The 24,844-nt window shown below is 33.7% G+C and overlaps 1 protein-coding gene across 1 annotated transcript in view; it reads right to left on the bottom strand.

The window, feature by feature from the left end:
• SMCHD1 (structural maintenance of chromosomes flexible hinge domain containing 1) overlaps positions 1–24,844 on the bottom strand; it is a 155,326-nt gene that overhangs the window by 45,857 nt on the left and 84,625 nt on the right. The window contains exons 30-32 of the mRNA XM_074200685.1: positions 14,574–14,699; positions 9,313–9,392; positions 8,584–8,741 (exon numbers count right to left, since the gene is read on the bottom strand). Coding sequence (XP_074056786.1) covers positions 8,584–8,741; positions 9,313–9,392; positions 14,574–14,699 — 364 coding nt within the window. The remainder of the gene's footprint in view (positions 1–8,583; positions 8,742–9,312; positions 9,393–14,573; positions 14,700–24,844) is intronic.

Here is a 24,844-nt window from a genome sequence, read left to right as displayed (position 1 = left end):
GCAGAGATATGATTGAAAAATTATTAACTTTCAATTAGCATATATTTAACTTTTTAAAATGTACTGAGGCAATATTTAATAATCAAATGACATATGTAAAGTACTTTAAAAGCAAAACACTATATAAGAGATATTTTGTTATTAAAGTTGATTAAAATAACAAATTGCTTTTATAAGTATGAATCATTCTGCTCAAGTTAACTTGATATCAGTTCACTTAACTTATCCTAATTTTTTCAGAAAATATCCATCCCATCATTTTTAACAGCACATCATTATTACATCACAATCATACCTGTTCAGCTATTCCCCAATAGAAGGAAATTCCCTCATTTTCCAATTCAATGTTACAACAGAACAAGTTTCAATAAATATTTTTGTACTTACAGATCCTTTTCTCAATTATTTAATCTCCTCAGGGTAAACACCTAGTAAGGGTATTGCTGAGTCAAAAAGTATATGAAATTTTATGTTCCATGGGGCATAGTTCAAATTTTTCTCTGGAATGACTTGAACAAAGCACCACCTTCAGAGTATTAGTATACGAATTTTTCCATATACCCTCTAATACTTGTCATTTCCCTTTTCTATAATCTTAGTCAATCTGAGTGTGAGTTAATACCTCAGACTTGTTTTAATTTGCATTTCTCTAATTATTAGTGATATGGAGCATGTTTTTATATGACAATTTGTAGAATACTTCTTTCTTTAAAATAAATTTAAATATATTTAAGAGCAGAAAATTATTGTAATTTTTTTAACTAGGTTCCTCCTTTTCTTCTAACTTTGGCCACAAATTTTTTCAAACAAATTATTTAATCTTATATAATAAAAATTATCAGGTGGCTAGGTGGCACAGTGGATAGAGCACCGGCCCTGGAGTCAGGAGTACCTGAGTTCAAATCCTATCCTCAGATACTTAATAATTACCTAGCTGTGTGGCCTTGGGCAAGCCACTTAACCCCATTGCCTTGTTTTATCTTTTTATTAGGTTTTTGCAAGTGTCTGAGAAAGGATTTGAACCCAAGTACTCCTGAATCCAGGGCCAGTGCTCTATACACTGTGCCACCTAACCACCCCCACCATTGCCTTGTTAAAAAAATTAATTGGGCAGCTAGGTGGCTGGAGTCAGGAAGCCCTGAGTTTAAATCTTGACATTTTTTCCCTTCTGGTTCCTTGAAAATCTCTTTTGCTTCTACCACTGCTTCCTTCAATCTATTCTCCTTCAAATAACTACTAGTCCTTCCCTCTTATTTTCCTAATAGGGAAGATGATTATCTACAGCCAATTATGTGAATATATGTAATATATACAATATACTTTCCTTGAACCAATGAATGGCTCATTCTTTTTCATTTTCCCTTCTGTTGTAAAAATTCTTCCTTCCTATGTCTTTTATGTTAAATTTTCACCACTGTTCCTTTTCCTTTCTCCTTTTCCCAGTTCATCTCTTTCTGACCCTTTCATTCTTCTGTGATTATTCAAACAAAGTAGATTCACACCCATTCCCACTAAGTAGACTGCTTCTAATTGCCCCAATGATGATAATGTTCTTAGGAATTATTATGTGTATTGTCTTTTGAGTTCTCGCTCATTTTTACCTTTTTATGCCTGGAACTTGTGGGTGAATACCAATTTTCTATTCAGTATCTTGTCTTTTCATTGAGAATGCTTGAAAGACCCACATCTTGCTAAACATTTATTTTTCCCCAGTAGGACTTTTTACGGGGTAGGTTATCCTTGGCTATATTCCTAGCTCCTTTGTCTTCTGGAAAATCTTATTTCAGCATAGCAGTAGCTGCTAAAATTTGCATGATCATGAAAATGGATCCACAGTATTTTAATTTTTTCTTTATGTCTGCTTGGAATATTTTCTCTGAGGCTCTGGATTTCAGCTTTAATAATTCTGGGAGTTTTTGTATTGGGATTTCATTCTGGAGACAAGTGGTAGAGTCTTTCAATTTCTTCTCGGCACTCCAGTTCTAAGATGTCTCGACAATTGTCTTTTATACCTTCTTAAACTAAGGCGACTTTATTGATTTTATTTTTTTCCTCATAATTTTCAGGTAGTCCAATAGTTCTTCAATTTTCTTTACTCAATCTATTTTCCAAGGTCAGGTATTTTTCCTATGAAATTATATCATATTATCTTTGGCTTTTTTCATTTTTTAAAAGTTTTTCTGTGGATTTTCTTGCAAGGCAATGGGGTTAAGTGACTTACCCAAGGTCACACAGCTAGGTAATTATTAAATGCCTGAGATCAAATTTGAACTCAAGCAATACTTACTCCAGGGCTGATGCTCTATCCATCATGCCACCTAGCTGCCCCTTTCTTTCATTTTTTTAACCTTGTTTTAGTGCTTCTTTATGTCTCATGGATTCATTAGCTTCCTCTTAAAATAATTCTTACTTTAAAAGGTTTTCCCCCCCCTTCAGAGAGATTTTGTATCATTTGGTCAAGAAATTTTCTCCAATTTTGGGGGGCTTCTTTTGCCATTTTGTTAAGATACTTTTCATGATTTTCTTGCTTATCAATTGTTTTACGAATTTTTCTCCTGCAACTCTATGGGAATTTTTAAAAACCACTCCTTTGTTCTTTTTTTTTGAAAATCCCTTTCTTGAGCTCTTCAGGGAATTCTTGTGGCATCTAATGTTAGCTTTTTGCCATCACTCTGAACCTTTACTTGTAGATATAGTCAGACTTCACCATAACAACTTATTATGGCTAGTTTTTTTGTTCTTTGCTTATTTATTCAGTCTACTTCTTGAATTTTACACTTTATGTTACAGTTGGGCTGTGTATACTCCGAGGAGTAAGACTGGCCTTAGCTTCTATTTATTATGTAAGTCCTATTTTCACAGTTCATTTTAGGAGTCTGTAGATTTTTGGTGCTTCCAAAGTGGTGCAATTTTCTTGCCACTTGAAGGTTCCCCACACCATCACATATCAACAGAGGACCTTTTAAATCCTAGTTTTCTGGAAGAATAGATGCCATCCTCAGGAGTTCCCTCTTCTCCCCCATTTATATCTCAGTAATACCAATTTTCTCTTTCTTTACATCAGTTTCTGTCCAAGGGTAAGGTACTTCTGAGCAAGGTAAACACCTGTTTGTCTATTACCTACCATTTCCTTTAAAAGCTTGGATTCCTCATAATCTCTTTACAGATCTTTTAAGTTTTTGTAACTTGAACCTTTTTTCTCTGCTGCCTACAAATAAATCACCCTCATCTTTAAAAAATATTAATTTGTTATCATTATATGTGCCTCTTCTCTTTCACAGCTACGTTTCTAAACAAAGCAATCTCAATTAGTTGCCTCAATTAGCTTATTCTCTTCCCATACAGTGCTTTGTATAATCTGGCTTCAGAGCTCTCCAATGAACTGAAACTATCTAATGTTACCAATGATCTAAATGATAAAAATAATGGTCTATTCTCAGCCATGACTATTCTCAGAAACAAGTGACATTGTTTAGATTTTCTTACTCTCTAAACTTTTTTCTAAGACACCATATTAAAGAACTTAAAATTCCAAGCCAAGGGCAGCTAAGGTGGCACAGCTAGGTAGAATCAAGGGGACCCGAGTTCAAATCCAGCTCAGACACATAATTCTTCCCTAGCTGTGTGACCTTAGGTATGTCACTCAACCCCAAAAACCAAAAATTCCAAGCTCATTGCCCATTTACCTAATGCTGTATCTTCCAGTATTCTACCAGTCTCTCTCTCTCTCCTATATTCACTAGGTCACCTATCTTCAGTTACCTTGGGTTCAATCTGTTCATTTCTGATGTCTATTCCCATTTACCCAACATTACTATAAATGCCACAAGCTCTCCATTCATGTAATCATGTCCATATTCTAAACACCTCTTCCCTGAACAAGGTCTACAATTTACTAATTATCAGACTCTAATCCATCATAAATTATCATGACATAAGTCAATCTTGTCTGATCATGTTTAAAAATAAAAATTTCATAGTTCCTTACTGGCTCTAGAATAAAATAGAAACTCTTCAATGAGCCATTTAAATTACTTCAAATTGTTTCCAAGCTATGTGAATACCCTTCATAAACTTATATACAAATTTAAAAAATTGTCCTCCTTCCTGGTATCAATTCTACCTCCATTTCTTTGTACAAATTATCGTCTACATGGAATAATACATTATTCTATCTCATTTCCACCACTCAGTACATTTATCAACTTCTATAGGAAAGCCTATCCTTAGCTCATCTGGTGTTCAATGCCTCTTCTTAAAATTTATCATATTATATTCTTTAAATACTTGAAAATTGAAAGAACTTTTTTTTCATTCAATTGCCTAGTGCCTAGGAAAGCGACATGCACAAGACAAGGACTTTAATAAATGCCATAGTAGATTGGATTAGTATTGACAAAAGGAAGCAAGAGGTAGACTAAATCATCCTCTTGACCCAGCATGTGCTTTAAGGGGAGGAAGATGGGAGGGGGGGCAGGAATAGGTTAGAGTGACACAAGCTATGTGATGATACAAGAAAAAATTGTACTTTGGACGATGCAGATCTCCATGGAAAGAGCTCTGCATGAAGTAAGATAGAAAAGATAAGAGTTTGTCAAAAAAATTTCAAAAATTAAATAAAAGGTCTCACTAAAAATTACTTGGTTCTGTTATGAGACTTTCAATTTAATCATTTATTTGTGTCTATGGAATCAAAAGACTCATGTATCCATCTATGCATATTTCTCCTTATGATCATAATATATAAATTAATCAAATCTCCAAGGTTATTTAAAAGGAATAAAAATTGCAAAGTCACATTTCAACTTTGTTTTAATGCAATCGCTTTTTTTTATTAGGTTTTTTGCAAGGCAATGGGGTTAAGTGGCTTGCCCAAGGCCACACCGCTAGGTAATTATTAAGTGTCTGAGGCTGGATTTGAACACAGGTACTTCTGAATCCAGGACCAGTGCTCTTTTCGCTGCACCACCTAGCCACCCAATCCAATTTCATTTTAAAAAATGCTAGTGGATACCCATTTGAAAAAACAATATTAAGTCTAATTTATTATTATGAATGTAAAAGAAGAGTGCATCATAGTTGATAGGTCTTGAATCTGGATTAAATTCATGACTATCATGTGTTGGCTATGTAATTCTATCTCATAAGTCCTCAGTGACCACCTTGTAGGGAACTAGCCTATAAAGAGACAAAATATTTCAATGAACAAGATATCTTTTAAGTAAAGATGAATGTTTTAAAAAATATTTTTATGTAAAAAGAATATGTCTCCCAAATGCTTTTAAAAGCTACACTTCTTCCCCTTTTCAAGCGAATACCATTGATCAGAAAAAAAAAAGCCAAATGATTGGGACTAAAATGCTTCACAAAGTAAATAAAATTGACAGGAAATTTCAAATTAATATTTCAATTCTAATGCCACAACATTACTTTCTTCTTTTGATTCTAGGAAAATATTATGGTTATATTTGCAACCATGTACCCCACATGATACAAAGACAAGTAATAAACAAAACTAAAAGAAATCATTTGATTATGTCAATAGATGCTGAAAAGGCTTTTGACAAAATACAGTACTCATTCCTATTAAAAACACTAAAGAGAATAGGAATCAATGAAGTTTTCCATAAATGATAAGAAGTATGTAGCTAACTAAAACCAGGAGCAACCATGTTATGAGATTAAGCTAGAAACATTCTAATTAAGAATAGGGATAAAACAAGGATGCTTTATTGCCATTATTACCCAATTTATATTAGCTTTACCAAAAAGGAGAAGAAAAAGATTGAAGGAATTAGAATAGGCAATGAAGAAATAGAACTCTCATTCTTTGAAGATATTTTGGTATATTTAAAAAAAGCTAGAAAATCAACTAAAAAAATGAAACAATTAGCAACTTTAGAAAAGTTTCAGGAAATAAAGCCACCTAAATCATCAGCATTTCCATACACAGACAGACAGACAGACAGACACACACACACACACACACACATACATATTGGAAAATGTAATTTAACTGGTACCTACTTATTCAGGATTTTATCAATACATCTCATTAGTTTCCAATGCTATGTATGAAATGGCATAATTTCTATACTTATTATGGATATCACTGTCTATACCATGAAAAGCTTTTCTTCCAAGATTCTATCTCTATTCCAATACTGAGTGGAGAGGAAAGTTCCTAAGACTTAATGATAAACTTCAAAATGCAGTCATGTCTAATCTCTGAAGAAATATTTAACCTCTCTAGGTCTCATTTTTCACTTTTCTAAAATAGGGTAGTTGGATTGAATGATTTCTAAGGTCTCCTGTGAATGTTAATTCTAAACCCTAAGATCTTTCATCATCTCATCTATCTCTATCTTCTAAGGTAGTTTTAATAATAACCTTTACAAAAATAACTCCTACACTAAAATTCAAGATGCTCCTTTCACATCTCATCCTCAAGTATAAAACTGAGCTCTCTCTCACATCCAAGAAGTTGTCAGGACCTATCAATTTTACCTTAACAATATCTGCCTAATTCACCCTATTTCTACTCTGATATTGTCATCACCCTGGTGGTGCCCACCTCTCTTCATGCTCAGACTGCTGTAGTAATCATCTAATTTGTTTTCCTGATTCAAGTCTCTCCCCAGATGTCAATAATAATCTTCCTAAAACCATAAGTCTGAACATGCCGCCTTCCTGCAAAATAAATAAATTCTAGTGTCTTTCTATTACAATTGGGGAAAAAAATACTAAAGTTAGTGTTCAAAGTCCTTTGTAACATAACAGTTTCCTACTTTTCCAGTCTTCAAACAATTTAGGTGTCTTCCCACCCACCTTCCCCAATTATTTATTCAATGATTTCTTTGTTGTTCCTTAAAAAAGACAATCTTTCTCTTAGGAGTTCTGGGCATTTTCACAGGCTAGCCCCCTTAGTTAGAATGTTTCTCCTCTTCATCTTCTAGCATTCTTCTTCAAGTCCAGGTAAATATCCCACTTTCTTTAGGAAGCCTCCTTAATTATATTGTTGTTTCTTCTATTGATTATTTCCTATTTATCATGTATAAAGTGTCTATGTGTCAGGCTCTCTGCTAAACACTTTACAAAGATTTCGTTTGATTCCCAAGACAACTGTAGGGAGTAGGTGCTATCAGGATATACACTTCAGAGTTGACAAAAATGAGGCAGAAGTAAAGTGACCCGCTGAGGAACACAAAACTAGTATCTGAGGCTGAATTTGAACTCAAGTATTCCTGACTGCAGAACCAGTTTTCTATTCCCTGGGATGCCTAGTTCATGAGCTCCTCAAGGGCCTTTGTTTGTATTCTCAGTCCTCAGCAGAGTGCCTGACATATAAAAATCTCTTAATACATGCTTTCTGACTAATGAAAACAGGGTGCAAATAGAAATATATTTTTTTGTTTATGGTCCCTTATCTATTTTATACAATGGGGAGAGAGAAAAAAGGTTTTTTTTATTCCTTGAGAAAGAAATAATATAAATGTAAAGCTATAAATCTTATTATCTTACTGTAATGTAGTTGTTTGTTGGTGATTTCCCTATTTATAATCTGCTTCCTGATATACACTTGTTTACTTGCCAAGACCACCTGGATTACACAGGTCTTTCCAGTTCCAAGTAGACAGACCTTTTTGAACCTAACCCATGAACTTACTGCACTAAAAGGCTTCTTCCCAGAATGAATGTACTTTCCTGTAACTTTATTTGAATACTCACAAAGTATCTAATTCACTGAAGCTGAGGACAAGTTTTTATAGATCAAAGGATTAAAGGAACCTTAGAAGCTGCCCAGTCAAATGTCCAATTTTGCCTTTCATCTATTTCACCCTCTCAGATAAGGAAACTGAAAAGTCAAGGGAACCTACCTAAAGGGCTGAAACACTACTAAATGGCAGAAACAGGCCTGGAAATCATGCTCTTGTATACCAGTTTCCATGTGGTTCCCACTCTGCTTTACTCCTGCTTGTAGTCAGTTCATTAAATTACAGAATGACAGACTAAAAACTAGTTCATGAAGACTTCTTTAGGAAGTGTTCTACATTTTTAAGAACACCCTTTTATATACAGGGATTTCCAAATTTTGAGTGTTTTACCAATTTTTAGTCACACTGTAAAAAAAATTACAAATGTCCTTCACATAAAAGGATCTAGAAGAGTTCAGTAAAAAGGAAATTTAATTTTTTCATTAGTCTTCACTATAAAATTGTAGACATTTTGCTTCAAAATAAAAAATTTTGGAGTGTATTCTTGGTAGGATGGACAAACAGTACAATTCCATATGTCCCATACATACTGACTTTCATCAATATTAGAAAATTGTATTTTTCTATCAAGTAACTTTTTTTCTTGGAGATATGAAATGCAACAGAATATGCTTGTAAAAAAATCTATTTCCTATAATTCATGTAATTTGAAGAAGACCAACTACATAAGAGAAAAAAATCAGGCAAATAATTAAAATGTAAATATTTCCAGATTTTTTTAAATTTTCAATTAAGTTTAAAATAAAATTGAATAAATCACTAAAGCTTTTGATAATAGTGAAAATAATCTTAAAATATACTTACTCACCAGTAAAAATATCCCCTGCTGAAAAAGAAACATCTTTATCATATTTGACATTCAGACGCACTGGTTTTTCAGGGTCTGGAAGAACCATAAGTCTAATTATAGGTCCTTCGAGGGAAGTCTTGTTGAAGGTAGCTTTAACCTGTATAGTATGTTCTCCCCTTTAAAAAAAATGAGTTACAGTAATTATTAAAAAAAATTATGAAATAACATAAACAATTTTCATTCAAGAGACCTACTGATTTACATTTCCAATGTTTTAGAATTTTTCATATCATAAAAATAGTAATATTCAAACAAGATATTCTTCAGTACAAGGCAAGGGAACCTCTGGTCCATGGACAGTACTGATGTAGCATTGCCAAGGCAATCACAGGTAGATTTGACATTCGATAAATCTAGCAGCATTTTAGAGGTAAATGGTGTTATAAATATTCAAATGACCCTTGGCAGAAAAAAAGGTTCCCCACCCCTGCTTTAGTGGACACACATGAGAAAAGAGAAAAACTCTAACCATACATATTGGCAGAAAATTATTCTTTCAAAAATACAACAAAATGAAGATTTCAGAATTTAAAGTAAAATACATCCCTTAGTATAAGCTTCCTCCCTCCAAGCAGTTATGTTCTAATACCAAATACAAGGTTCAAAGCACTTCAGAAAGGGCTAGTCAACTACTTAAAAATGTAGAGATACAATTAAACTGATTTTCAATAACAATTACATACTTACCTAGGAGCAAAAACACTAAAAACTCCTAAATTAGCGCTGCCACTGTCATCAGTTTTATGCTGCTGATTTGAAGGGCTGAGCTGCAAAGAAACGAACTGAGTTACCAAAAACAAAAAACTCACTGATGATTAATTCTAAAAACATCTGTTTATTTTCTTCCAATAATTCTAATAAAATTGAACCAAAAATTTTATGTTTTAGATATATGTATAAATGCATGTATGTATGCAGCTGACATGATTAATACCTACAATCTTCAGCATTAATACCCACATTCCTCCATTGCTAATGATGACCCCAAAGTTAACCCAATATCTACTCAACAATCCAATTACCTCCTGTCTTCCTTTAACAAAACCTAATGTTAGATTCTTCCCTCTATCCACCTCTTCTCTGATTTGCATTGTTAAATAGAGCAGAAGGAAATCACAGTCAAGTTAACTGAGTCTATTACAAACTTTTATTATCTACTTTACTTTTGCTGCAGTAAAGGAATCATTTTACTCCTCTGAAATGTATTCTGTTTAATAAATTTTTTCTTTCATTTAGTTTTATAGGAACTATTTTAAACCTCTTCTGAAGGAAATTATACTAAGAAAATAGAAACCTTTAGAGTTCCTAAAGCTCTGACACTATCAATGACCATTCTTCCTTTATTCCAGTAAAGGATGCTCCAGTCTCTGATGAAGAAATGATCTTTCTCCTAAGGTCAAACTATCTAGATGGTTTTCCTTAGTACCAGTCATAATCCCCTCTTCTACAAGCACCTTCTCCCAAATCTTATAATAACATCTTTCCCTATGCAGTTGTTGCTTTTATGTTTCATATGAATATACCTAAATATCCTCCTTTTCCAAACCTTAAAAACCCTCGCTAGATTGTAAAAAATACAGTATCTCCTTTGCCTATATCAGCAAAGTTTATGGCCTCCAATTCTCTTCTCCCATTCACTTTTTAACACTTTGCAAACTAATTCAACTAAAACTGTACTTTTAAGTCACTAATGATAGCCTAAAATAATAGATGGTCTTATACCAAACTTTACTTTTTGATCTCTCAATAATATATAGTGCTACTGTCTACCCTGTCATACTGAACTCTTTCTTGGATTTTTGGATATATTACTCAAGCTCCTTTATTGGATTTTCATCCATATCATGCATGATTGGAAACAATGAGTATAACTAAGGTTCTGTCTTAAGACCCCATCCTTTTCACACTTTATACTACACCTTATGGTAACCACATTAATCTCCATGGATTTAACCATTATGCCGACAACTCTTAGATATATAGATTCCATCCCAGTCTGTCTCCTGGACTCATCTCCCCACAGTACCAATTACTTAGAGGTGTTTTCAAACTCAATATACTGGGGCCATCTAAAATTCAATAGTTTCCAAACAAAAATCATCTCCTTCATTTCCAAAATTGTTCTCTCTACTCAACATGCCTACAGGCAATATAGTCACCAGTAACCCAGACTGTTCACAATTTTGCTGTGAACCTCTAAATTCTCCCATAGAATATTGCGAACTTCATTCACCACATATATCCAATGAATTTCCTTATTATTTTCTTTTTCTTTTTTTGCAAGGCAATGGGGTTAAGGGACTAGCCCAAGGCCACACAGCTTGGTTATTATTAAGTGTCTCAGATCAAATTTGAACTCAGGTATTCCTGACTCCAGGGGTAGTTTGTCTCTATCTCTGAAAATTCCTAGGCTGTACTATGACAATGATCATTAATAGGTGCTCACGTCTTTATTTTTACCCACTACAGTCCATTCTTTCCTCCCAGCTAACAAAATGATTTTTCCTAAAGAACAGGTCTGATCATTTCACTTGCCCTTTCCTCAATGAATACCAGTAAAAATCTATTACCATTGCAATCATTTGGGGTGGCTAGGTGTCATAGTGGATAAAGCACCGGCCCTGGAGTCAGGAGTACCTGGGTTCAAATCCGGTCTCAGACACTTAATAATTACCTAGCTGTGTGGCCTTGGGCAAGCCACTTAACCCCATTTGCCTCGCAAAAAACCTTAAAAAAAAATCATTTATAAATTCCTCTGTTAAGTTTTAAAATGCTTCACAACCCAGAATCAACATCCCTTTCCGGTTTTATTATGTTATTTCCTTTTGTATACTTTATAGGCCTTATCACTGTTTCTCCAACACAATATTCCATTTCTAATCTCTATGCCTTTTATTGACTATTCCCAAGACACAAAAATTCTTCCCCTTCTTAGCTCTATCTTTTTGAATAAGAGGTAATATTCCAAAACATAGCTCAATGTGATCTTTTAAATAAAATCTCTACTGAATGCCTCTTCAAAATGAATTCTAACTTATAATTATTCTGTATAGTCTCATCCCATAGAATATAAGATCCTTTAAAGTGAAAAGCTATTTAATTATTTCATTTTTATTCCAAATACCTGGCAATTAAGGCTTTTAATAAATGATTATGGATTTATTTATTCATCTAGTCTTCAAACACACTAGAAAAAAATGAAAAGATTTTCTGCAGTATCTTTCACAAGTAGCTAGCTATTTTTCAAAAACATACTTCTAGTGATGGGAATTACAAAATACCATTTATTCTTGTTGGATAATATGAAGAGAATAATTTTTCAGAAAGCCAGAAGCCTGATGGCTATCTATTAGTGTTATGAATACAGAACAAGACAAGTTGCAATTTCATTTCTTTCAAGTTTAGAAATTTAATAAGGGATGAACAATTTGTATTCTTGTTATAGACATAACACCAGTACAATATAACAAAGAGTCACTTCAGTTTTCATACATGTAAAATGAAAAGACTAAACAAGAATGTTTACTCCAAAAAAAATACAAGTTCCTTTACACTGTGATCTCTGTAAAGTCTCTGGATATATGAATTACTAAACTTTAAGTTCAGCTGCATAAAGAAAATAAGTAAATTTACTCTAAAAGCTTATAGACTAGTACATTAAACTAACTAACTGTCTTGTTTAAAGCAACATGTCAAGGTCCTGGGGAAAGACACATATAAGTCTTTGGCATCAAGGAGCTTAAGAATGAATTTTTATGTGAATAAAAACAAACTAAAATATACTAAGAAGTATGGGCAAAAGGGAAGGGGAAAATATTTAAGATATAAGGAATGCTGTGAGCAAAGTGATTTTAAAACCAATATAAAATTGAGTTAGCAAAAAAAGCAAAGAGAACATATGGGAGAAATCAAATAATACAGTTTAACTGGGACACTATAGTAGAAAGAAGACAAGTGAATGAGAAAAAAAAGCTGGAAAAGTAAAAAAAAACACAACTATAAGTCTACCTTCTTTCCTTTCTCCAGACAAAGCAAGATTGCCAATGAATCACTATATGTACTGTCCTATAGTTATCCCTCACTTTGTTCCATGTGTACTGTCCTATAGTTATCCCTCACTTTGTTCCATGTATAGCCTATCTTGAATTTAATTATAAATTTCTCTTATACCATTCTTCAATAATATTGCTTGTTCATAATTCCTTCTTTATAATATATTTCAGTCTATTATAACAAGCACCATGTCCTTTAGATACCATACTTTTTTTTTTACTTCTAGCTATAACTCCTTACGTCTTCTATTCTTCTGTGGAACTCCAGACGTAAATATTTGAAGTAATAAACATTTAAACATAGGATAAACTTAAATCTAATGTATCTGAAATTAAGTGCATTATGATTCTTTCTATTATTCTAAGGTGACACCATTATCCAAGTCTATTAATCTTGTAACCCTGAGATTATCTTCAACTCAATTTTATATTTGCTTCCATTGCATTATGAAACATCTATCACAATCTTCCCTTTCTATTCCCACTGCTACTGACATTATATAGAGTCACATTTTACCTTCTTAGCAACCGGCAACTATTATTATTAAAGGACTCCCCATTTTAATTCTCTATCCTTCACTAATCCATCCTTCATTTTATTAATGAAAAATTCTTTCCTACTCATGTACTTAATCATGATAGTTCTGGGCTCAAAAACCTTCCATGGTCGGGGTGGCTAGGTGGCGGGGTGGATAAAGCACCGACCCTGGAGTAAGGAGTACCTGGGTTCAAATCCGGTCTCAGACACTTAATAAGTACCAAGCTATGTGGCCACTTAATCCCAATTGCCTTGAAAAAACAAAAAAACAAACCAAAAAAAAACCTTCAATGGTTCTGAACTGTCTACAAAGTCTAGCTGGCATGAAAATTCTCTAATCCTTTTGTTATCTCTCTATTCTAATTTGATGTCACAGTACTACCTTCCAAAAAATACAGAAAGAAAGCATTCTATGTCTAAAGGACAGTCAATGAAAACAACACAAGGAGATGTGAGAGTAATGACAAAGGATCCTGTACAGCTAGATATTAGAGTACATGGAAACTTTGAGAGCTGGCAAGGAAAGGAAGGCTAGATTATGAAGAACTATAAATGTCAAACAGAGGAATTTATATTTGACACTTAAAACAATACAGAATCACCGAGTGAAAAAAACCAGACTGAAGAGTTAGAAAAAGCCCTTTAGGAGATAAGATGTTAACTTAAATCCCCAAAATACTTGAATATCTGGTACAAACTAAGTGCTTATTAGTTTGATGGGTTTTTTCTGAATAATAGTGTACTTAATATTTATAATTTTATTTTTCATTGAATATTTACTCCCATTTATATTGTAATTAAAAGTTAGCAGTTCATTTTGTGTATATATATATATATATATATATATGATCTCATTACATTTTTGGAACAAATCTAAGGGGGGGGGAATAGGCTTAGAGAAAATATTTTTTAAGTGATCCTAAAATTTACTAACACTAACGTACAATTGAAGATTCAAATCTCCTAACAGATTGTTTATTTTTTAAAAATGTATGTGAGCAAAAGTGCAGAACTTACCATGACATCGTATAAGGAGAAATCCAGATTAAGAACTCAATAAATAATTTAAAAAACCCAAAAAACTCATGAATTGGACTCTCTTTAATGTGAAGATTTGAATTCTCAATATTAGTATTTAACAAAAAAGTATTAGAGTAACAATGCAGATAGACATTTCCACATACTTCATGAGAGTCATGTGAAACAAAGGATACATGAAAACTGCCTGATTTAGACTATAAAGGGAAATAAGTGCTTATATTACAACACATTAAATCTATGTTGTAAAGAAACAAATATTTGACAAAAATTCAGAATTATCATGCCAAAATACGCAATATGTGAATATGGATACTTACCTTTAAGATGGCTGCTTTCACAAGACTGATTTTAACTAATGGTACAGGGGAAGGATTTTCCCACTGATCACAAAGCTGAACTGTAAGGGGGTTTGGTAATTCTTTTCCATTAATCACTGGAATAGGCTGAAATACAGAAAATATTTTAGTCAATACTAAAAATAATATAAGAAATTGCACAGTATATGGTCATTTCATTATTAACCAAAAGAAAGAGTTGATCATATTAAAGACTTGGCATCTTGATTTATTCTTACTTCTAGAACTTCTAAAAGGTCAGCAAATGACTTTGTCTAAATATTCTCAAAAGTAAAAAACTTTTACGTTGATGGCTATATTGTAACTTGCAAAGAAAATAAAAGTCGGGTTAAGTAACAAACACTGACTTACATATGTCTCTTATTATTTACACTAGAAAGTAAAGCTTTCTAGTAGGGAACTGTGTTTTAGGTACTCTATTATCATTTCTTTCATGATGCCTTCCTTAATATATTCTCTATCACCAGCCACCTACACACACACACACACACACACACACACACACACACACACACACCCCTCTCACCTGATATCAAGGAGAGACAATAAAGCAGTCCAAAGAAATATAACCAAAAAGCAAAAATACATTTGGAAGATCTCACAGAGGGGAGAAATGGAAGATTATGAGTAAGCAATTCTCAAGGTAAATTAAAAGGGGAAGAATGCAAAAAGGCTCGGGAAAATACTGACTTAATGCCTCTCTTCCCAAAAAAAAAGCATCATGTGTGTGTATATGTGTGTGTGTGTGTGTGTGTGTGTATATATATATCCACTATATCTTTGATATGTGTAAAAGATAACTTTGCCCAAACGTTTTCTGCTTATGATTAAAAAGGCATAAAATAGGTGCAACTAGGTGAAGAAGTGAATAGAGCACCAGCCGTGGAGTCAGGAGTACCTGGGTTCAAATCTGACCTCAGACACTTAATAATTACCTAGCTGTGTGGCCTTGGGCAAGCCACTTACCCCAATGCCTTGAAAAATCTTTAAAAAAAAAAGGCATAAAATAAATATGCGCAAGAAGTATTTGCCATTGTCATGAAAATCTATGCGAGAGTTGAAATTTAAAAGACACTTCCTCTATATAAGCAGATCCGTCAAGTATTACAATAGTAAGATAATATTTTCCTGAACACATCAAGGAAATAATATCAGAAGGATAGCATGCTTAATTCCATCTGTCTGAAACTGTAGTAGTTCATTACATTGATAAAAGCTGAAAGTCTTTCAAAGTTGTTTCTCCTTAAGAGTACTGTTGTTATCAGATAAACTGTACTACTTCAAATCCTTATTCCATATGAGTTCATAAGTCTTCCCACAGCTTTCCCTAACAACAAATCCCTTAATTCTGAGGGGTTGGGGCAATGTTATTAAATTCACACAAAAAACCTAGCTCCCTTCTGGCTGCACTAATTTAAAAAAGTACAAATAAAACATTATCTATTTTTTAAATATTCAAAATTAATATTACAATCAAGATAAGGGAGAACTTCAGCCCTATAGTCTTACTTCAATCTCCTAACAAGAAGTCTGACCTCTGTCTCACTGAACAATGCATTTCATCACATTCATATACTACAACTTTTTCAGCCATTTTCTAACTGATACACATTCCTTTGGTTTCCAATTCATTGTCGATGCAAAATGAGCAACATCAAATATTCTTCTACACGCAGGGCTTATTCTTCTTTCTCTGATCTCTTTGGGGATATTAATTCAATAGTGAAATTGATTGGCCAAAGGTATATTTAAAGTTTCATAGCTTTGGGGGCATAGTTGCAAAAAGCTTTCCAGAGCTGAGTGGAAATAGCTTCACTACCCCACCAACAAAGCATTAATGTGCCTGTTTTCCCACAACTCCTCCAATACAAGTCATTTTCCTTTGTAGTTCATTTCACTAAGCTGATGGTTGTTAAGACAGAACTACAGAGTAAAAAGGCTCTTTGCTGTCATCATTCAATTTGTGTCAATTGTGTCCTACTCAGTGTGACCCCATTTGGGACTTTTTGGTAAAGATATTGGAATGATTTGCCATTTCCTTCTCAAGGTCATTTTACAAATAAGAAACCTGAAGCAAACAGTGACTTGCCCAGGGTCACACAGTTAATGATCTGAGGCCAGATTTCCACTCAGGAAGATGGGTCTTACAGACTTCAGAGCCAGCACATTAACCATTGTATCACCAATGTAGAGAGTACAAACTATTGTTTCATAGTTCTTATATGAAATATAAGAAAAAAGAAAAGGATGCAACACTGTAAGGTTTACAAAAACCATTAGCTCTTTTCTTTCAGGTTTTTTTTTTGCAAGGCAATGGGGTTAAGTAGCTTGCCCAAGGCCACACAGCTAGGTAATTATTAAGTGTCTGAGGCCAGATTTGAACTCATGTAAACTCCTGACTCTATCCACTCTATCTACTGCGCCACCTAGCCTCCCAAGCATTAGCTCTTATTAGCTCTTATTGAATATAAATTGTGCAAATTCATAAAGAAATTCACATTTCAAAAAAAATACCTATATTAACTTTACTGTACAAAACTGTGTTCTCTTTCCCCGCTCTGCCCCTCAGTTTAGTGTTCCATAGCCTTCCACCTGCCCACCCCCAAAAACCAAAACCCTTTCCAAATGAAAGCAAAAGAACAGACACAGAGCAAAGACAGCCACTGCTTCTAGCTGACTGAGATTTGAGATCTGTAGCACTGAGAGAAGAGACCTTTGTCCCACTCTGCCCATCAGCTGCTTGTCTAACCCAACATACCTATTTTCTATACATCTGCACTCGGTGTCTCTCCGCTACCCCCATGCTCTTCCTTTCAGTTCTGGCCAGGTGTCTATATGTTCCTGTCCTCCTGCTTTCCCTCTCTCCTCTATTCACAGCCCCACTTGTCACTGAACCCTGTGCCCCTCCCCTCCAGTCCTGTGAACCCTTTCTCCACCTACACAATAGGTAAAAAATCATCTTTGAAACAGTCAATAGATTACATATGTAAATTTATTTAGATTATCTCATTTGATTCTCAGATCCCTAAGAGGTAGGTGGTACTGTCCATTTTTTTAAGTGAGGTTAAGCCTCAGAGGATAACAGACTTGTCTGCAGCTAGTTACCTAGTTGTAGTAAGTTATCAAAGGCAGGATTTCAATTTACATCTGTCTGACTTCCAGGCCAGCAGCACTCCCAATATAGCAGCTGTCTAAAGGCATGGTTTTGGTTTTATTGCTCGGTTTTTAAAAATAATCATTAACACTATTGTATCAATGATATTACTAAACCAATTTTCCAGAATTTTTTGATACTTTTTCATACTAAAATTTATACTCTTAATTTGTCTATAATACTCGATCTGCATAAACATTATGATATTAAACTCTTTTCTCCAAGAGTGTGAAATAAATGAAAGGAAACCCAAAAACAAAATTCAGCAGGAAATAGAAATATAGAAAAGAAATTCAGAGGAATGTGAGAATTAGAGATAAAAGTGTGAGATATGATGGTGTAGCAATGCTAAGTAGCTTGAGTATGAGAATTAAAGGAGGTTGGTCACAGTATCTGGTAAAAGAGGAACAAAAAATATCAAGGAAGTTGACTTCCAATAAATCATGAAATCAAAGGAAGAACAGAATATTAAAAAAAGATAGTAGCAAAACCATCAGGTGTTTTAGAATATTAAAAAGGTTATTAACTATTAATGATGGCAAGGTCATTACTGATGTAAACTATAAACCCAAAAGGGATGAATTCATTCATGATATTATCATAAAATGGATTAGAAAACAAAATCTAACAAAAACAATAATACAGTAAATGACAACATCAATAATGACAGTGTTAAAAAGCAAGGACCAGGAGTAAAAGGTAACATATTTCAGCTGAAACAAAAAAAGGCAGGCATAACTATCACACTCTCAGACAAAACAGCAAAAAATAAGCTTGACTAAAGGTAGAAAAAACTAACTGATCAATGCAATGATTCCAGGAATCATAAAGAAACATACTCCCCATCTTGACAGAAAGATGAAGGGCCCAGAGTACTGAATGAAATATTGTGGAAGCAGGAAGAATTAACAGAAAATTAGTTACTATTCATTGGAAGAATTAATTTTTTAAGAGACATTTATAGGCAGATCAACAAAAATATCAATTTAGCACAAGAGAAATTGGATAAAGGCAAGACTGAAGACTAAGAGATCAATTAGGATGCCAATACAATAGTCCAAGGGAGAAGTGATCGAGGATGAATGGAGAAGAAATAGATTTATTTTATTTTGTGTGTATGTTTGTGAACAAAAGCATGAACACACCTGAGAAGGCCAAGATAACTCCAAGGTTGTGAATTTAGGTGACTAAAAGATTGATACTGCTCTTAACAGAAAAGGGCAGCAGCAGACAATCAGACTTGAGGGTTCCAGGGAGGGGGAGAAAAGACAAGGAATTATGGACTGGATGTCTCTGTTATCTGAAAAATCTTCAAGAAATACATTTGGAGATGACCAATGAAAAGCTGATTAGAGGGCTAAAGTTCAGGAAAAAGTCATGGGCTAGATATAAATCAAATTTATTTTTTGTTATTTCTTACTTAAAAAAAGTTTCCCTGAACAAGAAAAAAAAGACTTAAATATATCAAAAACTGGAGACAAAAATATCATTTTAAAAGATCACTGTTCTGGGTGGCTAGGTGGCGTAGTGGATAAAGCACCAGCCCTGGAGTCAGGAGTACCTTGGGTTAAAAATCTGGTCTCAGACATTTAATAATTACCTAGCTGTGTGGCCTTGGGCAAGCCACTTAACCCCGTTTGCCTTGCAAAAACCTAAAGACCACTGTTCTAACTTGGGGGAAAAAATTTCCATTTAAGGATGTGAGGGGAAACAAAATTGCATGGTGTGGGTAGGAGGAGAGAAACTAGAGGTAAATAAGAACAGACATCTTTTATCTAGGAATTTGGTTGTGAAATATTAGATAATGTCCTTAAGAACAGTAGGATTGAGTAACGCTTTTTTTAAGGATAAGAGAAATCTGATTTACTTCTATATAGTAGGACAAGAGTTAATATAGATGAGCAGAAAATAATCCTCAAGGAGGAAGAAGGAGCAAAGAAGGAGTTCGGGTTAAGCAACATGTTGGGAAATTGGAATTTTATAAAGATCACCCCATATTCAAGAGTCTAAAGCAAGAGGTAGATAACAGAAAAAGTGATATGAAAGGTGGAGCTGGGGAGAAGATTGATTATTCTGTTCCTACAGCTATGTAATATTCAAAACATTTAAAGATTAATTGCTTAAACAAAAAAATTCTCTTATAAAAAGTATTTTCTAGACATCATGAATTCTATTTTAAAAAGGCCTTAAATTACAGAGAACATAAGATCTTAAATAAGAAAATAAACCTGCTATAATAAAATTTATCTTGCTATAAAACACTGGCATTTATATACTGATGAATAACAATAAGAAATCAATAACAAATTGATACGCACTAGTAAAGCAATTCACAGATCTATTTGGAAACAAAATTTAATTGTCAAAATAGTAAAGTTTACTATTTTCAAGACTTCCCAGGCAATCATTTTAAAAATTAAACAATCTAGTATTAGAACTATGATCCTATGATTTATATCTCACATTTCTATCTAGTATTAGAACTATGATCCTATGATTTATATCTCACATTTCCGAAAACAAGCCATAAATCCCTCTTACCTCTGTTAAATCTGGCCAGTTTACCAGGAGAAGTTTAGCTGGTGGTCCAGAAATTAGTTGTACCCGAAGAAAGTCGGAAAACTCACGCCAGGCAAAGCAGAGTTCCTTGATTCCAGGAGGACCTGGGTTAAATTTTATGCCTTTTATAATAATTGTCTGTGTGCTGTCCTAATAATAAAGATAGGTTAAGAAAGAAAAATATGCTCAAAAGTCTTTTTTTTTTAATTCAAAGGAATTATTATTTCTCATAAGGCTTCATTTTTGGATGGATAAACCTCAATCAACTAAAACTTAAAGAGTTTGCAGCACTATACTGGGATGCAGAGAAGCAAAATAGCCTAAAAAATGGTCTCAAAGCCTTCAATCTATTTCATCTTACCAATCTATTTAAAAATAAAGCCATTCACATACCTATTTATTAAGCTTGAATCACGTAGAACTCCCTTTGATAAGACACTGACAAATGATATAATTAAGTGCTAAAATACTAATTATAAAAGTAGTAAAAAATCAAGAAAAATGCTAGTCACATAGCTTTTTCAAGGGGCTGCTGTGTTTCAGGTACTGTTCTAAACACTGGAATCCACAGAAAGAAGAATTTATTGTTTGCAATCGTCAGAGACAAGCTTGGTCCCTAATGAACAGGTAGAATTTAGACATTCCAGGTAAGGGGTAGCTTTATCAAAAGCTATTCAGTTCTACTATTTAAAAGAATATGCCACATAGAGAAAAAAGAAGAAAGTGGTTAATGAAGAATATTGAAAAATAAATGTGAATCAATAGATTGAGGCCTTGTAAGTTAGGCAGTATAGTTTGAACTTTACATGGTAGACAATAAAGACTCTCTGGAAGTTGCTTAAGGGAAATATTACATGAAGATACTATTTTAGAAAGAATACTGTGCAGTCCACATTGATAGTCTTTCTTTTATGCAAGATAAGGTCAATCAACAATCCTATATTTCAATTCTATTATTTGAGATCAAAACATTACAATTAGTTACAAATTGCAACAAGGTTTTCCCAAGTCATGTCTCAATAAGACGTCCAATATCTTTGTTTTTAAAATTTTAAATCAAACATTACTAAATGGCTATAATAAATACACATGCTGCTCTATTGTTTCCCCAACCTACTAGATCAAGTATAAATCTTTATAAATATGTGGTCAGGGAAAAAACCTATCTGAAAATCCATTCTCATTTGAAAAAAGGATCAAAAACTACTATGTGCCACTTTCTAGATTATATCCATTTTTCATATGAAATAAATCACATACATTTTAGAAAGTCAGTCTTACCTGCCAATTGATTTTCAAATTGGATTTATCAAGTCCATTTCCAGAAATTCCCAAAGAAGTTAAACAACTTGATGTGAATGTTTGTATCTGATTTCCATACTGATCTGTAATTATTACCTCTTTAAAAACAAAAGGAAAATGTTTTGCAATGATACAATTTTAATCAAATTAATTCTAAAATGTTACGAATTCTGACGCAAACTGAATTATTTTAAGAAAAGGAATTGAAATCAAGACCTATAAGCAAGATAAAGGTTTTGAGTTGCCTTGAGCACTGAAAAAAAGTGATTTGCCCAGGTTCAATGCCAGGTATATGTCAGAGACAAGAACTGAATCCAGTCCTTCTGATCCCAAATCTGGCCATCTAACTAGTAAGTCTTGCTGCCTCTCTCAGGATATTAGAGATTATTTCAAATTATGATTTATCACTTCTTCAGGTTAGGACTTCCAACCTGGTCAAAAGAAGCAAAAATGTAACTTTCAAAATTCAAGTGGATAATGATGCTTCAATGTATGCTCATTAGATTTTTCTAACAGCTACTGTGACAGCTTGAGGCAGATGAAGTGCCAGATAAGTATTGTTTTCACTGACAGGAAGATCCAGCTTCAAATTCTGATTCTAAACATACAGCTCTGTGGCCCTAAGCAAGTCACTTCTCATCTACTCAACTAGCTCTCTAAAACTTTAAGCTACAAAGTAGAGCTGATCTGGGAATTATCCACAACAATGTGAGGTCTTTTTGTAATTTGCATCTTAAAACAGAGGTAGATAGAACTGTACTGATTTTCCAGATCATCTCAAGGGATACCAGTATTAGAAAATGTCTCTTGGCTAAAGGTGTGATAGAGGAGGGCAGGTTGTTCACTATCTTTTTTTTATTTTTATTTTATTGTTTTTGTCTGTTTGCTTATTTTCTGTCTTGTAGAAGGGAGTGTCAAGATGCTAAAAGTACTGAATCTCCCATTAAAGACTATCTGGCAGAAAAAAAAAAAAAGGGTAAATAGTGTAAATATTTTTATCCCTAATTACAGTTCAAGAAATTGAGGTTCATCCATATTTAAATGACTTACACAAAATTATATAGGTAAGACTACTAGAGTCCATTCTTTCCATGAGGTTAATTTAAGGTTTTTAAAAATCAGAAATATCTGCAAATCATCAAACATTCTAATGAGTTACATGGAGATCTCTAACATCCTAGTTGCCATACTCTCCTGGTTATAATTCATTCTGATTTTAAAAATAATGAATCTGGAACCCCTCAGTCTTTTTCTGGATATTAGGTATCATTTATAACATTTGTACATATAAACAGTGCCACTGTGAGATGATCAGCTATGATGGACACAGTTCAATGATTAAGGACAATTCTCAAAAACCTGTTAGGGAAAATGCAATCCATATCCAAAGGGAAAAAACTATATAATCTGAATGCAGAGCAAACCGTACAATGTTCACTTTTGAAATTTTTTTTTGTTTTTTCTTTCTTGTAGTTCTTTCCCATTTAGATCTAATGCAATTACATGCTCAACCTATATTATATAGTTTGCTGTCATGGGGGAGGAGGAGGAAAAACAGGATAGTAGAGAAATGTGGGACTCAACAGTTTACAAAAGGATGAATGCTGAAAAACTATATGTGCATATAACCGGAAAATAAAAAAAAAAAATACAATATGCCATACTAACCTATTTCTCCTTGGAGCTCTTGACCCATTTGAATTGTTTTTACTCCTTTTAACTTGCATTTAAGTTGTTTTGGTTCATCAGGCAGTGGTCTGAAATTAGTTTACAAATCATAAATCTTTCCTTAAGTCATAAATTAAAGAAAATGTTTATAGAAGTTTAGATGGCCCTATCAAAGATATCAGACACTAGCTTAGGAGTGCAACGATGGTTCTGAAGTCTGGAAGAGCCTAAGGCAAGAAATATCACCATACTTTGCAAGAGGTTCCACATCTTTAAAATGAACTAGAGAAAGAAATGGCAAACCACTCCAGGATCTTTGCTAAGAAAACCCCAAAGAGGATCACAGGAGGATTTGGAAAACAATGAAAAAAATGTCGTAACAACAACAGATCAATGATACACCTAACCAACTCAAAAACAATACAGATTATAAAAATCCCAAAAGTAAGCAAAAAAGGAATTCATCTAGAAAATTTATGATTCAGAACTTTTTTTTTAAGGTTTTTTTCAAGGCAATGGGGTTAAGTGGCTTGCAAGAGGCTACACAGCTAGGTAATTATTAGGTGTCTGAGGCCAGATTTGAACCCAGATACTCCTGACTCCAGGAGCAGTGCTCTAACCACCCTGATACAAAACTTTGTAATCACTTTTTAATCAAGACTCAAACAAAATGCCACTTGCTCCAAAAAAAGCTAACTATATTATATAAGTGTGTGTGTGTGCGTGTGTATATTACATATTACATTCAGTTATCTAAAAACTGTATGCTTCCTGTAGAATTTAAGCTTTTGAGGTATACATCTATTCCTGCTTTTCAAAAATTTGCAAAAAAAAATTACATTTCACAAATGCTTCTTGAAGTCAACTGAATATATTCCCTTAAATAACTAATCTTAAAAGGTCAACAAGTTCCATCCATACCCAAACAAATCCCTCTAACAAATATCGAACAAGTAATTATCCAGATGCCACCTGAAGACAAACTGTGGGGAAAAACTTCATACACTGTGAAGTAGACAACTATACTTCTTGCTCTGTAATTCTTGAAATTTAGAGTTGCTGTTTACAAAGTAAAAATGACCTCATACACTACTTAGCTTAAAAACCTTCTCTTCTACAAAGCTCAATGACACTGTCAAATTCCAAAAGCTAGTTGGTTGATATCCTGCATTAAAAATCTTATCCACAGGACAGCTAGGTGGCACAGTGAATAGAGCACTGGCCCTGGAGTCAGGAGGACCTGGGTTCAAATCCGACCTTAGATACTTAATTACCTAGCTGTGTGGCCTTGGGCAAGCCACTTAACCCCATTTGCCTTGCAAAAACATAAAAAAAACTGACACTGAGGAATGACAGAGAAGGTGATCTCTTCCTGACTTCTTTTCTACTGGCTACAAACTTTTCAATTACGTGCATGAGGCCAGGTGTGAACTCAGGTACTCCTGACTCCAGGGCCAGTACTCTATCCACTGAGCCACGCAGCCACCCCCATTGGCACTTTCTATGACACTTCTTCCTTCTCTCTTCCTCCTATCTCTCATGTTTTCTC

The sequence above is a fragment of the Macrotis lagotis genome, chromosome X (assembly GCF_037893015.1).
Source record: "Macrotis lagotis isolate mMagLag1 chromosome X, bilby.v1.9.chrom.fasta, whole genome shotgun sequence".
NCBI lineage: Eukaryota > Metazoa > Chordata > Mammalia > Peramelemorphia > Peramelidae > Macrotis > Macrotis lagotis.
This window is presented reverse-complemented; position numbering and strand designations above follow the sequence as displayed.